The 15,983-nt window shown below is 43.8% G+C and overlaps 1 protein-coding gene across 9 annotated transcripts in view; it reads left to right on the forward strand.

Annotated features, from left to right (window-relative positions):
* Window positions 1-15,983, forward strand: part of RNF170 (ring finger protein 170) — a 45,675-nt gene that overhangs the window by 17,125 nt on the left and 12,567 nt on the right. For 5 of the 9 annotated variants that reach the window (XM_061633844.1, XM_061633835.1, XM_061633825.1 and 2 more), the window contains 4 exons: window positions 1,159-1,302; window positions 2,179-2,254; window positions 12,499-12,607; window positions 13,195-13,268. In XM_061633844.1, the coding sequence (XP_061489828.1) occupies window positions 1,159-1,302; window positions 2,179-2,254; window positions 12,499-12,607; window positions 13,195-13,268 (403 nt within the window). Of the gene's footprint in view, window positions 1-1,158; window positions 1,303-2,172; window positions 2,263-3,822; window positions 3,858-12,498; window positions 12,608-13,194; window positions 13,269-15,983 lie in introns of those variants that run through there. The other 4 variants (XM_061633853.1, XM_061633902.1, XM_061633882.1 and 1 more) reach the window with 4 other exon arrangements.

Here is a 15,983-nt window from a genome sequence, read left to right on the forward strand (position 1 = left end):
AAAGTAGATCACAGAAAGCAAAAAAGTAGCACAAAATTACCATTTAAAATGCATTTGCTGTTCTCACCACTGTTACTACAAAGCCTTGGTGTTATTAGGTGCTTTTACTATTGGCGAGTTTTCCCCAAAACTCTAGGAAAGCCAGCTTGTAATGCTACAAAAATGTGCAGGAGTCAAGATGGAGGACAGAAGTAGTTTGGGCAAGTAGGGTTGCCAGGTTCAGGGCCTGAGACTGATCCTGTATCTTTAGGAGAAGAGAAAGTCAGCCAAGTACAGGTGTTCTTGCAACACTGTAATGAGAAAAACCACAAGGTGGAATTCTCCCTTCCCCCTGCACAACTTTTAAAGATACAAAAGACCTCTTGGAGGCCGGGCCTGGCAACCAACAAGTCTTCTGTATCTTTAAAAGTTGGGCAAGGGGAAGGGAGAATTCCACCTTGTGGTTTTTCTCATTACAGTGTTGCAAGAACACCTGTACTTGGCTGACTTTCTCTTCTCTTAAACAGGATCAGTCTCAGGCCCTGAACCTGGCAACCCTAGCTCTGAGGTGCACTTGATTATTACTACTTATTTCTGCTTAAGAATTCTGTGCCATAGCTTCACTGACTGATTTTGGGCTAATCACTTATTTCTGTGTGTATGGGACTAATGTCCTCAAAGTTATAAATGCAGTATACTATATATACATATTATATATCTTCTATAAACTGCTTAGAAGTTTTTTTACAATCAAGTGATATATATATATATATTTATTAAATAAATAAAATATATGTGTTTGTCCTACTATGTAGTGTGTGGCTTGTCTCCCTTCCTTTGTCATTTGGAACCACTCACATGTGTGCACTGTAAGTCTGCACTTTCCACTAGTGACACATTTGAGACAGGATTGTGTTGGCCATGTCATTAAGCTGTTGGCTATCCCCACCAACCCTCGCATCAGAAATGTAAGGGGGTAGGTATGGCATGGAATCCTTGGAGCTGATATCTTGGCTGTGTGAAATTCTGGAAGTGTGCCAAACTATAATAGAACAAAGTTTGAAGACCAGTGAAAGCTTCAGTTTGTTTTGTTTATCCCTTCTTAGAGTAGACTGAGCTATGCTAGAAAAAAATTGCATGCATGTATACATCTGATTGCATGTCTTTCTTGGGTTCTAGCTCTGGAATGGCCAGCCAAGAAACAGAAGTTCAGAGATTGATGCTAGATAATGATTCAATGATTGAAGGAGTAAGTGACCAGGTGTTGCTGGCAGTGGTTCTCAGCTTCACATTCCTTGCAGCATTGGCATATGTGCTTTTCAGGTGAGATATTGGTAGTACTTGACAAAGAAATTTCTGTGGTACATCAGACGAATATTTTTAAAGCACACCTATACTAACCAAATTGGGGAAGGAGACCGAGAAAGCATTCTTGTGCTCCAGAGTTAAAACAGAACTCTACACCCTAACCTGAAAAACCAGTCACAGAACATGATTGTGTTAACACACCCTTCGACTAGCCAGCTCAGAGCATTAACTAGCATGATGAAACTATGATATTTCCCCAAACCAGTTCTCTGTTTTCATTGGTGCTGTTTAAACATGCAAACTCAGCATTAACATAGTCCATCTCCAACATAATGTATCTGGTCTATTAAGAAAACCAATGACAAATACTTTGCTGGGAACAAGAATTTATTAACGTGTAGGAAAAAATAATAACGGTGTTACTTTTATCCTATACATGTCTGCTCAGAAATAACTCTCACTGAACTCAGTGGGACTTACTCTCAGGGAGGTATGTATAGGAGTGCAGCCTTAAGCACTCAGCAATAATGATGGTTTTTAAAAAGATTTCACATCTATGTACTAATATATTTTTTAATTAGAGTTAGGGTTGTAGCCAAGTTTTCCCCAGAGTAGACCCATTGAAATCAATGAAACTAAGTTAGTCATGTCCATTAATTTCAGTGGGTTGACTATTTCTAATATTGAATACAAACCTTACCATTTTTTTTGGCAATGGATTCTGTTCTGTAGCTTGGCCAAGTAACATAGAACTGCATGAAATACCATTATCATACAGTTAAATGGAATGTCTTAGAATTCTGAATGTGGTAGACAGATACCATTGTGTCCTACTCTGATTTTGAACTATTTTATTAATATTATTTTATGCTTTGTATTTTCTCCTTACAGAAATGAGCACCCAGATATTCATCCAGAAAACCAAGAACTAGTGAGAGCAGTTAGACAACACATACAATCAGGACAGGTATAATGGTATCTGCTCTTCCTTGCATAAATTGCATTTGGGGCTAACTCTCTTGGGAAATTCCTCATGAAACCATCAGGATGTAGATAAATTTGAGCCTTGTAGATGTTTTGCTCATCATCTTCTTTAGAGCCAAATCTGGCTATAATACATGGATGTTGGAGAAGATAATTCATATCTCATGAACATTTAGTAATACCTGAAGACTATTTCCTCTGTTTTCCAACTTCAGGGGTGAGGGCTGATACATATTTAAACAAAATGGCATCATGTATGCACAAGAGGGAGATATGGGCAGACTCAAGGGAGCCCTGAAATTTGCAGAAATAAAATTTAAAAAATATTGGGGGGGGGAGTAAAAAACCCAACAAAAGAAAAAACAGTGGCACTGTATGTGTGCAGTCCCAAAGAAGAAAGGTACTAAGGAAGAAACAAGGAGAAAAAACATAGGCACAGCCAACCCTTCTCAGGTGAGGGGATTTTCACATTCTCAGCAGCCCTTTCATCTGAGAAAGAGGAGCTTTAAAGATGTGAATGCTGACAGCCAACCCATTCTGTATCTTCGAAGGCTAGATCTTATGGCTAGAGCCTGAATAGCCCAAGATTTGCTGCAAAGTCAATTGAAGAGTTAGAACACAATCTTGTTGCCCATGTGGTGGTGTGGGCAGCAAAGAAAGTCTATTTTGCTGCCTCCCATCCATCATCTTTTCAAGTGGTCATCTTGTAGAACACTTCAGAGTGGTCCATGATCTGGTGACACCAGCTTTGCTATACACAGGTTTGAACCCTCTAAGGATCAGCTGTAACTCTTTTGTTAAGCACTTTGAGGGCAAAATCATCTCTGTACTGACCTTGATGCAGTTGTTATTGCAGATCCTTTACAGGTGTCCAGTCTGGAATCAATTTCAGTTGATGTGGCCCTTTCCCTATATCACCCTGCCCAGTCCCTTAGGTCATCAAATGAGGCCTTCTTGTGGGTGCCACACACTCCAGAGGTTTGTTAAATGATTCCCCGGGGCAGAGCTTTTAGTGGTTGCGCCCACGCTTTGGAATGCACTCCTCCTGCAAATTAAGATAACGTGAACAATTTGTTCTTTTAGTTGGCTTCTTAGGATTTTTTATCCAACCAGGCCTTTTCAGGATACATTGTTGGAAAGTGTTCTCATTGGCTTTAAAGACTGTTATTTATTTATTTATTCATTCATTCATTATTTGATTTATATCCCGCCCTTCCTCCCAGCCGGAGCCCAAGGCAGCAAACAAAAGCACTAAAAACACTTTAAAACATCGTAAAAACAGACATTAAAATACATTAAAACAAAACAACTTTAAAAACATTTTTATTAAAAGCTTTGAAGACTTTTTTTAAAAAGGTTAAAAAAACAATGTTTTTTTAAAAAAGGTTTAAAAGCATATTAAAAAGCAATTCCAACACAGAAGCAGACTGATGAATAAAGATGAATTTAATATATTCTTATTGTATTAACTTTGTATTTGGTTTTTACTGCTTTTGTACATTGCCACAATATTTTCAAATGGTGGGCAGTTTATAATTTCCTCCTATACAGGCATACCCCACTTTAAGCAGCAGAGCGAAAAGAGGGTAAGTAGCTCCCATTTATTCCATTATTTAATTGAAGTAAAACAGCTCAGAGCAATAAGTAATAAGGGCAGCCCAAGGTCACCCTGAGCTAGGAGCCAAATCCTGAAAGAACCTATATCTTAGGAGACAGATCCTAGGAGAAGGAAGCCTATAGAAAGCTAGTTTTCAACACCACCCTAGCAGGAAAGCTTCAGGGGACACTGTAAACAAGGCTAAATTCCAGTCGGAGAGAAGGGGGAAAAGGAAACTCCACCGACACATACAGGGAGAGAGTCAGCTCAGTCCTTGCTAAAAAGGGCAGCTTCAGCCTTCCTGAAACACAACCACAAGCTCTGTTTCCCTAGGTTAAAGAAAGGTCAGGCTGTTCTAGGTGGGAAAACAACAAACACAAAAGACTTGCCTGGAAGGCGCAGCCCCTTGATTAGATTAAAAGCAGCCAAAAGCTTAAACAGCCCCGCCCCTCGCTCAGGAAGGAAGGAAGCCTGCCTTCCTGCCTTCAAAGGAAGGAAGCCTGAGAGAATACTAAAGAGTTAAGCCCCAGCTGATAGCCATCAGCCTCAAGTAACACATCACTGGCTGGCAGCAGTAGCTGGGAGGAACCAGCCACACATATAAAGTCAGAGCACCCTAGCGAGGGAGCCTGCTCCACGAGCTAGAGAGAGCCCCAGCTGACGAAGCGTCAAGGCGAGTTAAGCAGCAGAGCGAGTTCGGCAGCAGGGCGAGGAGGCCAGGGCCCCCACTCTGCCCGTCTGTTCCCTGACCTCAACTAAACCGCAGTCTCCAACCCATTGACGTAATAAACCTTAAACAAAACTATGCAGGTAAGAAGCCAGCAGGGGTGTGGGGGCTTTCCAGTGTTTTGCACCGCCTGCAGCATGTACGACTATCTGCCTGTTGGACAGAAGTCGTGGGTGTGCTCTCGGTGCAATGAGCTCCTGGCTCTCCGGGAACGACTTCATTTCCTTGAGGCCAAGGTGGCGGACCTGGAAAAGCTGAGAGAGGCAGAGAGGTGTGTGGAGGAGGCCTTCAGGGACGTTATAGCTGTGTCCCACTCCAACGATGATAGCTCTCCTGCTATCATGGACAACGATGGTCTCGGGGAAGGAGAGCATCCAGCTGAGGAAGAGGGAAACGATCCCTTAGAAGGGACCCATTCCTTGGGGGATGAGCAGCTATCCTCTCGTGCCGAGGATATATCTCCAGGGGTTGGAGGGATCCTTGTAGTGGGTGATTCGATCATTAGGAACATAGACAGTGGGGTGTGTGATGGGCGTGTAGACTGCAAGGTGTTTTGCCTGCCTGGTGCGAAGGTTGCGGATATCGCCCGTCGTTTAGATAGTTTGGTAGACAGTGCTGGGAAGGAGTCAGTGGTCGTGGTGCATGTTGGCACCAACGACATGGGGAAATGCAGCCGTGAGGTCCTGGAAGCAAAATTTAGGTTGCTAGGTAGGATGCTGAAAGCCAGGACCTCCAAGGTGGCATTCTCTGAAATGCTACCAGTTCCACGCGCAGGACCAGCCAGACAGGCCCAGCTTCGCAGTCTCAATGCGTGGATGAGACGATGGTGTCGGGTGGAAGGGTTCGGATTTGTTAGGCACTGGGGAACATTTTGGGACAATCCGGGCCTGTACAAAAGGGACGGGCTCCACTTGAACCAGAATGGAACCAGACTGCTGGCACTTAAAATTAAAAAGGTAGCAGAGCAGCTTTTAAACTGACTGAGGGGGGAAACCCGACAGGAGCTGAGAAAGGTCCGGTTCGGAATAAACCTCCCCCCTGGGATAAAAACCAAAGAAATGATGAAATTTTAAAAGGGGTAGGCCTAGAAGTAGGCATTGTGAGAGCAGGGGCACAGGATATAAATTCAGAAGAGCAAAATTACCACAGGCCTAACCACAAGTGCCAAAGACACTTGAAGAGAGACACTGCTTACAAGTGCCTGTACGCTAATGCTAGGAGCCTTCGAACCAAGATGGGAGAACTGGAGTGCTTGGTCTTAGAGGACAGCATTGATATAGTGAGCATAACGGAGACCTGGTGGAATGGAGAAAACCAGTGGGATACGGTTATCCCTGAATATAAACTATATCGGAAGGACAGGGAAGGACGTATTGGTGGCGGAGTTGCTCTATACGTGAAAGAAGGCATTGAATCCAGCAAGCTGGAAACCCCCAAAGAGGCGGACTCCTCCACAGAATCGTTGTGGGTGGTGATACCGTGCCCCAGGAGGGACTTAATACTGGGAACGATCTATCGTCCCCCTGATCAAAATGCTCAGGGAGACCTTGAGATGAGATATGAAATTGAGGAAGCATCCAAACTAGGAAATGTGGTAGTAATGGGTGACTTCAACTACCCGGACATAGACTGGCTGCATATGTGTTCCAGTCATGACAAAGAAGCAAAGTTTCTAGATATTCTAAATGACTATGCCCTAGACCAGTTGGTCATGGAACCGACCAGAGGGACGACAACCCTGGACTTAATCCTCAGTGGGGACCGGGACCTGGTGCGAGATGTAAGTGTTGTTGAACCGATTGGGAGCAGTGACCACAGTGCTATTAAATTAAACATACATGTAACTGGCCAATTGCCAAGAAAATCCAACACGGTCACATTTGACTTCAAAAGAGGAAACTTCACAAAAATGAGGGGATTGGTAAAAAGAAAGCTGAAAAACAAAGTCCAGAGGGTCACATCACTCGAAAATGCTTGGAAGTTGTTTAAAAACACTATATTAGAAGCTCAACTGGAGTGCATACCACAGATCAGAAAAGGTACCTCCAGGGCCAAGAAGATGCCAGCATGGTTAACGAGCAAAGTCAAGGAAGCTCTTAGAGGCAAAAAGTCTTCCTTCAGAAAATGGAAGTCTTGTCCGAATGAAGAAAATAAAAAAGAACACAAACTCTGGCAAAAGAAATGCAAGAAGACAATAAGGGATGCTAAAAAAGAATTTGAGGAGCACATTGCTAAGAACATAAAAACCAACAACAAAAAATTCTATAAATACATTCAAAGCAGGAGACCATCTAGGGAGACAATTGGACCCTTGGATGATAAGGGAGTCAAAGGTGTACTAAAGAACGATAAGGAGATTGCAGAGAAGATAAATGAATTCTTTGCATCTGTCTTCACAGTGGAAGATATAGGGCAGATCCCTGAACCTGAACTAACATTTGCAGGAAGGGATTCTGAGGAACTGAGACAAATAGTGGTAACGAGAGAGGAAGTTCTAAGCTTAATGGACAATATAAAAACTGACAAATCACCGGGCCCGGATGGCATCCACCCGAGAGTTCTCAAAGAACTCAAAGGTGAAATTGCTGATCTGCTAACTAAAATATGTAACTTGTCCCTTGGGTCCTCCTCTGTGCCTGAGGACTGGAAAGTGGCAAATGTAACGCCAATCTTCAAAAAGGGATCCAGAGGGGATCCCGGAAATTACAGGCCAGTTAGCTTAACTTCTGTCCCTGGAAAACTGGTAGAAAGTATTATTAAAGCTAGATTAACTAAGCACATAGAAGAACAAGCCTTGCTGAAGCAGAGCCAGCATGGCTTCTGCAAGGGAAAGTCCTGTCTCAGTAACCTATTAGAATTCTTTGAGAGTGTCAACAAGCATATAGATAGAGGTGATCCAGTGGACATAGTGTACTTAGACTTTCAAAAAGCGTTTGACAAGGTACCTCACCAAAGACTTCTGAGGAAGCTTAGCAGTCATGGAATAAGAGGAGAGGTCCTCTTGTGGATAAGGAATTGGTTAAGAAGCAGAAAGCAGAGAGTAGGAATAAATGGACAGTTCTCCCAATGGAGGGCTGTAGAAAGTGGAGTCCCTCAAGGATCGGTATTGGGACCTGTACTTTTCAACTTGTTCATTAATGACCTAGAATTAGGAGTGAGCAGTGAAGTGGCCAAGTTTGCTGACGACACTAAATTGTTCAGGGTTGTTAAAACAAAAAGGGATTGCGAAGAGCTCCAAAAAGACCTCTCCAAACTGAGTGAATGGGCGGGAAAATGGCAAATGCAATTCAATAGCATTGAAAATAAAACAGCCGATATCATAATGCCGTTGTATAAATCTATGGTGTGGCCGCATTTGGAATACTGTGTACAGTTCTGGTCGCCTCATCTCAAAAAGGATATTATAGAGTTGGAAAAGGTTCAGAAGAGGGCAACCAGAATGATCAAGGGGATGGAGCGACTCCCTTACGAGGAAAGGTTGCAGCATTTGGGGCTTTTTAGTTTAGAGAAAAGGCGGGTCAGAGGAGACATGATAGAAGTGTATAAAATTATGCATGGCATTGAGAAAGTGGATAGAGAAAAGTTCTTCTCCCTCTCTCATAATACTAGAACTCGTGGACATTCAAAGAAGCTGAATGTTGGAAGATTCAGGACAGACAAAAGGAAGTACTTCTTTACTCAGCGCATAGTTAAACTATGGAATTTGCTCCCACAAGATGCAGTAATGGCCACCAGCTTGGATGGCTTTAAAAGAAGATTAGACAAATTCATGGAGGACAGGGCTATCAATGGGTACTAGCCATGATGGCTGTGCTCTGCCACCCTAGTCAGAGGCAGCATGCTTCTGAAAACCAGTTGCCGGAAGCCTCAGGAGGGGAGAGTGTTCTTGCACTTGGGTCCTGCTTGCGGGCTTCCCCCAGGCACCTGGTTGGCCACTGTGAGAACAGGATGCTGGACTAGATGGGCCACTGGCCTGATCCAGCAGGCTCTTCTTATGTTCTTATGTTCTTAACATACGCAATGGGACTGTAAAGTGAAAATGTACTTAAAGTGAAGCAATTGTCTATGCATGAACTGCACTGCAATCACCACTAGATGGCAGTGGCTTCATGCCATTAAGTGTCCGTAATTGCGAAGCGCGCGTATGTTAAGCGGGGTATGGTGGCATATGGAGCGTGTACGTTATAGCGAGATGACATTAAGTGAAGCAACGTTAAGCGGCGTATGCCTGTATAATAACAATGTCACACTGCAGTTCACTTGGCCACAGACAAGTGGCACTGCGAACTACAGCACGATAACCTGCAGCATTCCATGGTGGAAGCCAGGCGTGGTGCGAGAGTGAGCATGGCACATGGCTGACAGGCGTGTGTGTGTATGATTGCCCAAGGAGTGTAAGTGGCCTAGGGTCAGACCACCAAGGCAATGGCAAGCACCATGCACCAATGCCTGGAGGCACTATGGGATACAAGTGAGTTCCAGAGGAGTCCAAGCATACTGGTGTCAGGTGAGCATGCCGATGGCAGACCCTGCACTCTAACATCTAGAGGCATGAGGGAACATAGGGGGTGCCTGGGGTTCCTGTTCCTAGGATGAGGTGGTAGGGCAGGTGCAGTAAGTGCACAGGGGTGGAAGCTCCAAGCACTACACCTGCAGCACTGGGGGACTGGAGAAAACCTGCCCTGGGAGTGAGCATTTGAGCATCGGGTGCTTGCTCGCTCCTCTGGATTGCTGTCTCTTGAGGCTGCTGAAGTCTCTGGTAAGTGCTGCAAAGACTGGGGACCCCTGCCTGACCTCGACTCCAGAGAGAGGCTGCAGTCAATCATGCAACCTCTTGCATCAGCTCCTGGCTGGATCAGGGGCCATAAAAGCCTGACTGCCCTTTGGGTCCTTGAGAACAACTGCAGCACTGGGGAACTGGAGAAAACCTGCTCTGGGAGTCAGTATTTGAGCATTAGGATGCTTGTTTGCTCACTCCACTGGGTTGCTGTCTCTCGAGACAACTGAGGTCCCTGCGAGGACTGGGACCCCCTGCCTGACCCTGACTCTAGAAAGGGGCTGCAGTCAATCTTGCAGCCTCTTGATCAGCTGCTGGCTGGGTCAGGGAGCATAAAAGCCCAGCTGCCCTTCTCTGACCTAGCTGGTGGAGACCATCTTGGCTGTGGTATTGGAGGAGCCCAGAATGATAGTCATGGGTGATTTCAATATCCATGCTGAGGGGGCCTCTAGTGTTCCGGCCTGGGATTTCATGGCCTCCATGACGACCATGGAGCTGTCTCAAGTTGTCAGCAGCCTGATGCATAGGTTTTTGTTCAACTTTGTTTTTACTCCAGATGGAGGGAGGGGTGGTCTGAAGATAACGGGGGTGGATGTCACCTCATTGTCATGGTCAGACCACTTCCTGGTGAAGTTTAGACTTACGGCTCCAATCCTTCCCTGCAGGGGTGGTGGACAGATTAAGATGGTCCACCCCCGGAGACTAATGGAGGTCCAGCCCCCCCTCCAGCTGATCACCCCTCTGGTGCCATATTAGCAGGATGCCGACAAGCAGGGCCTTACTGTATTATTGACCATGATATCCTTCTGAACTGACTTAGTGAGACGGGTATTAGAGACACTGTATTACAGGAGCTCTGATCTTACCTCCAGGGTCATTTTCAGAGAACAGCATTGGGTGACTGTCTTTTGGCCCCTTGGTAGCTGTGCTGTGCTGTGGGGTGTTGCAGGGTGCCATCTTGTCCCCGATGCTGCTTAATGTCTATATGAAGCCCTTGGGAATGGTCATGAGGAGATATGGGGTGAAGTTTCAGCAGTACGCTGATGATACCCAGGAACATCTGAATTGGGAGAGGCCGTGCAAGCTCTGGACTGGTGCCTGGACTCCATGGTGGGCTGTTTGAGGGCCAGTAACCTGAGTCTGAATCCTAGCAAGATGGAAGCACTGTGGGTTGGTGGTTCTGAAGTTCGGATAATTTGTCAGTTGCCTGCTTTGGAAGGGGTCATACTTCCTCTTAAAGAGCAGATCGTAGTTTGGGGGTGCTCCTGGTTCCATCTTTGTTGCTAGAGGCCCAGGTGACCTCAGTGGCTGGGAGTGCCTTTTATCAGCTGCAGACTGTAAAACAGCTGCGGCCACAATTGTCCATGCAGTGGTAACCTCCAAGCCTGGATTACTGTACTGCGCTGTATGTGGGGCTGCCCTTGAAGTTGGTCTGGAAGATGCAGCTCGTGCAGAATGCGGGGGCGAGACTGCTCACTGGGGCAGGGTATCGCCAACATGTCACCCCGCTGCTAAAAGAATTGCACTGGACTAAGTTCAAGGTTCTGGTTTTGGTGTGCAAAGCCCTATATAGCTGGGGCCTATATAGCTGGGACCAAGTTATTTGGGATAATCTTATCCTTATATACCTAGTCGATCACTACAGGTGAGGGCTGCCTGCAGATACTATCTTATCAGGAGGTCTGTTCCACACAATTTAGGAAGTGGACCTTTAGTGTAGTGGCACCTAACCTTTGGAATTCCCTCCCCTTAAATATTAGACAGGCACCATCTCTGTTATCTTTTTGGCTCCTACTGAAGACTTTCCTCTTTCAACAAGCCTTTTAAGTAGAGACCTTATCTCAGTCTGTGTCTGTGGTGGAATTGTTTTTTAAGATGTTTTTAAATATGTTTTGTTTTAATATGTTTTTAAAGATATTTTGTTGTAAGATATTTTAGAGCGTGTTTAGGGCTTTTGTTTGCTACCCTGGGCTCCTACTGTAAGGAAGGGCAGGATATAAATCTAATAAATAAATAATGTGGTCTCATGTGTAATACATAATTGTGATGTAATCTATAATACCTACTTAGACATTTTAAAAGTCTATGAAATGTCCCTCACTAAAGTTTCTAAATAGTCACAAAATGAAATGAGATAATCTAGAAGGGTGGCCATGGTAGTCTGCAAAAGCAACCAAGAGTCCTGACCAAGAACAGGTTGGTCAAGAATAACATCAAATGTCCTTTTGATTAAAATTAGGAAATGTAAAAACAGATTCATTTCTTCGGTTTGCACATTTCCTATTCAGGGAGTGGTCAAATTTCATGTATTGTTAATTTTTTTAAAACGTACGTACTGCCCTCAAGTCAATTCTGACTTATGGCGATCCCATGAATAGGGTTTTCATGAGGCTGAGAGGCAGTGACTGGCCCAAGGTCACCCAGTGAGCGTCATGGCTCTGTGGGGATTCGAACCCTGTAGTCCTACACCTTAACCACTACTCCACACTGGCTCTAAAACATATACATAAAAATGTTTATATGATTACTCCACCTCAAAAGCTTTGTATAGTTGATCACTCTGTGTTTTCAAATATGTTTTTGTATGAATTATCCAATTAAACCAGAATAAACATTTAAAACACATTCAGCTGGCTTACTCTGGTCTGTCTAGTTTAGTGGTGTCTACTCTGATTGTCAGCTGTTCTCCAAGGCCCCTGGGCAGAGCTCTTTCTCAGTTCTTCTAAGATTATTTAACCAGAGATGCCAGTAATCAAGTAACATGCTCTACCAGTGAGCTGTGGCCCCTCCCAATTAAAATAAAAACTTAAAATCTTCTGCTCCTGCTTAGTCTTGGCTATCAAACAGTAGCACAAAGAAAAAGATAATGAAAGAGACTTCAGTTTAGACAAATATCTGTGAGGAAAGGAGCCCTCACATTTCAGAGTGTAGCCTAACAAGTTGGGATTTGTATCCTTTACGTTCTACTGTGTTATTGTTCTTATATGTGATAACTAATATATCAATAGGAAAAGAAGGTAGGGGGAAATACGCATGTCTGAAACATTTTCTTCTGATCTTGCGGATAGGATTAGTTTGCAGCTTCTGGCAGGTACCGTAATGTGAGTCACTTCTCATTTCTTCCAGCAGAATGTAGTTGATGACAGACAACATTTCTATACTGACATGACCTGCCCAGTGTGTTTACAACATGCTACATTTCCCACTGAAACAAACTGTGGACATCTTTTCTGTGGTAAGCAAAAAAAAAAAAGTTCTTGCATTCTATCATGCTGGCAAGATGAGCTAAGTAAATGTGCAGGACAAGGATGCTTTTGAAAACATGGACTGGGTTTACAGCAGCATGGAATTCCACTTTTGATTGTTTTCATTCACTGACCATAGTTGATACTAGCTGTCTTGAATACATGTGATGCAACTTTTAAAAATTTCAAAATGATAACTGCTATAGCCTTCTGCTGAGCAAATACATTAAATTATCGTCCATTTTAATCATATGCCACTTTATATAAACCATTTTATGCATATCTGTAAAACAGGTTCAAAAGGAAGGTTAGGCATCATTGGCATTTAAAATTAGTTATGGCCTACAAATGTAGATGAACAATATTTTAATATTGTTTGTAAAGAGTTAAGACACCGAGTTAAGACAAATGATTTAATGTGTTGTGGAGAAAATAGTCCTTTTCCCTAACAAAGGGTCATTGTTGAACCAGCTTAGCATTTTGATCAGCTCATAATTTTAGAGTGTTCAGTGAAATAGCAACTTCTGTATGGAATACTGTCAGTTTAAGAAGATAGTAATAATATTATTTCTTTTAGGTTCCTGCATTATTGCATACTGGAGGTGTGGCTCATGGCTAGGTGCGATACACTGCCCCATCTGCAGGCAGACGGTAATAAGCTGATATTTAAAATTCTGATGTTAAATTCAAACCATAGTTCTAGAAATACTAATTTTTTGCTTTGCTTTACATGTAACAGGAGTATGATGAATTTTAATTTAGAACATATCAATTGAAGTGCAGGTAGTCAATCTTAGGGCAAGTTCAGAAAGGCCTCATTGCTGTTTCTTTTAATCTTACATTAGGAACATAGGAAGCTGCCTAATACTGAGTCAGACCATCGGTCCATCTAGCTCAGTATTGTCTGCACTGACCAGCAGCAGCTCTTCAGGGTTTCAGGCAGGGTTTGCTCCCAGCGCTACCAGGAGATGCCAGGGATTGAACCTGGGACCTTCTTCACATAAGGCAGATGCTCCACCACTGAGCTAGGGCCCTTCCACCTTGAGGTTTTTTTTAAAAAAATGCTTGTTGGATAACTTTCCCTGCAAAGTTTTTACATGTTTATGTTTGAGGAATATACAGAATAGTACCATTGATACCTTTAGTGCAGTAGCATTTGCTTCAGAATCTAAATCTAGGCTTTATTTTATATTATGCATTTCACAGGAGTAGCTACATTAATCCTTGTAGCAAAACCAACTAATAATTCCACAGCACCCGTGCATATTTATTGTGGCAAAAGTTTTCATGGAGTAGAACCTACTTCATCACATCTGAAAATAATATAAATAGGTCCATACTACTACAAATGAAATACTTACCACATTCCCTGATGTAGGTAATAGTTCTTACTGAACTGCCCTGTCACCCTGACCATGCCCCTTGACTCTGAACTTAGCTCTACAGCTGACCATGCAAAGCATGGGGCTGGTGCAAGTGCAACAAAGAAAGCATATCATGGCATACACTAGCTACCCTCCTAATAAGAGTTAAACATATTTTCATTGTCTAGAAGGAGCAAGACCTGCAGATGGATGCAAATGCCTTTCTCTGCACCTGACTTCTGTACACAGGCACATGCATCCATTTGGCCGTTCATTAATCCTGGCAAGAACAAAAACATATTCTCAAGAAATGCTCTCCTTACCAGAAAAATAATTAATAGTTGTTTGCATATCTTAAAGTTAGGGTTGTGCTTTTCGTTAAACCGTTTTTATACATTTTCACCATTTTGGAAGGGTTCAAGGACACCCTGTTTGGATACAGCACTGTGCAGAGCTCCAGGTGATCTAGGAAGGTTTGCCTACCATTGGTCCTACGTCTCAGCCTCTCTTGCCTGTGAGAGGCAAATTATTACTTATTATTATTATCTATTATTATCTAATTATTATCTAGATCCATTTCAATCGGGTTTTAGGCCCGGTTTTGGCACCGAGACAGCCTTGGTCGCCCTGTATGATGACCTATGTCGGGAAAGAGACAGAGGGAGTGTAACTCTGTTGATTCTCCTTGATCTCTCAGCGGCTTTTGATACCATCAACCATGGTATCCTTCTGGAGAGGCTCGCGGAGTTGGGAGTTGGAGGTACTGCTTGGCAGTGGTTCCGCTCCTACTTGGCGGGTCGTCTCCAGAAGGTAGTGCTTGGGGAACATTGCTCGACACCGCGGGCTCTCCAATATGGGGTCCCGCAGGGGTCAGTTTTGTCCCCCCTGCTTTTTAATATCTACATGAAGCCGTTGGGAGAGGTCATCAGGAGTTTTGGAGTGCGTTGTCATCAGTATGCTGATGACACGCAGCTCTACTTCTCCTTTTCATCTTCTTCAGGTGAGGCTGTCGATTTGCTGAACCGTTGCCTGGCCGCGACAATGGACTGGATGAGAGTTAACAAACTGAAGCTCAATCCAGACAAGACTGAGATGCTGTTGGTGGACGGGTTCTCTGATCGGATGGTGGATATATACCCTGTCCTGGACGGGGTTACACTCCCCCTAAAGGACTGGGTTCGTAGTCTGGGAGTCTTTTTAGACTCTTCCCTCTCACTTGAGGCTCAAGTAGCCTCGGTGGTTAGGAATGCATTTTACCAACTCTGGTTGGTAGCCCAGCTACGTCCCTATTTGAGTAAAGAGGACCTTACATCAGTGGTACATGCTCTGGTAACCTCACGTTTGGATTACTGTAATGCGCTTTACGTAGGGCTACCTTTGAAGACAGTTCGGAAGCTACAACTAGTGCAAAATGCGGCGGCCAGATTGCTGACAAGGACCAAGCGGTCCGAGCATATAACACCTGTTCTGGCCAGCTTGCACTGGTTGCCAATATGTTTCCGGGCTAGATTCAAAGTGTTGGTATTAACCTATAAAGCCTTATACGGTGCGGGACCACGATACCTTGCGGAACGCCTCTTCCGATATGAACCGGCCCGTGCACTACGTTCTGCTACGAAGGCCCTCCTCTGGGTTCCAACTCACAGGGAGGCCCGGAGGGTGATGACAAGATCTAGGGCCTTCTCAGTGGTAGCCCCCGAACTATGGAACAGTCTCCCCGAGGAAGTATGCCTGGCGCCGACTCTGCTCTCCTTCCGGCGCCAGGTCAAAACCTTCCTATTCTCTGAAGCATTTTAAGTTACACTGATTTACTTTTTAAAATGTTTATTGTATTGGATTGTTGATTGTATTTTAGTATTATTTTGTTATTCATTGTATTTTTATGCTATTTTATGTTCACCGCCCAGAGAGCTATTGCTAGTCGGGCGGTATATAAATTTAATAAATAAATAAATAAAATAAATAAATTACATTAGAAATTTGCTAGTTTTAACCAAAGACT

The sequence above is a fragment of the Rhineura floridana genome, chromosome 1 (assembly GCF_030035675.1).
Source record: "Rhineura floridana isolate rRhiFlo1 chromosome 1, rRhiFlo1.hap2, whole genome shotgun sequence".
NCBI classification, from domain to species: Eukaryota; Metazoa; Chordata; class Lepidosauria; order Squamata; family Rhineuridae; genus Rhineura; species Rhineura floridana.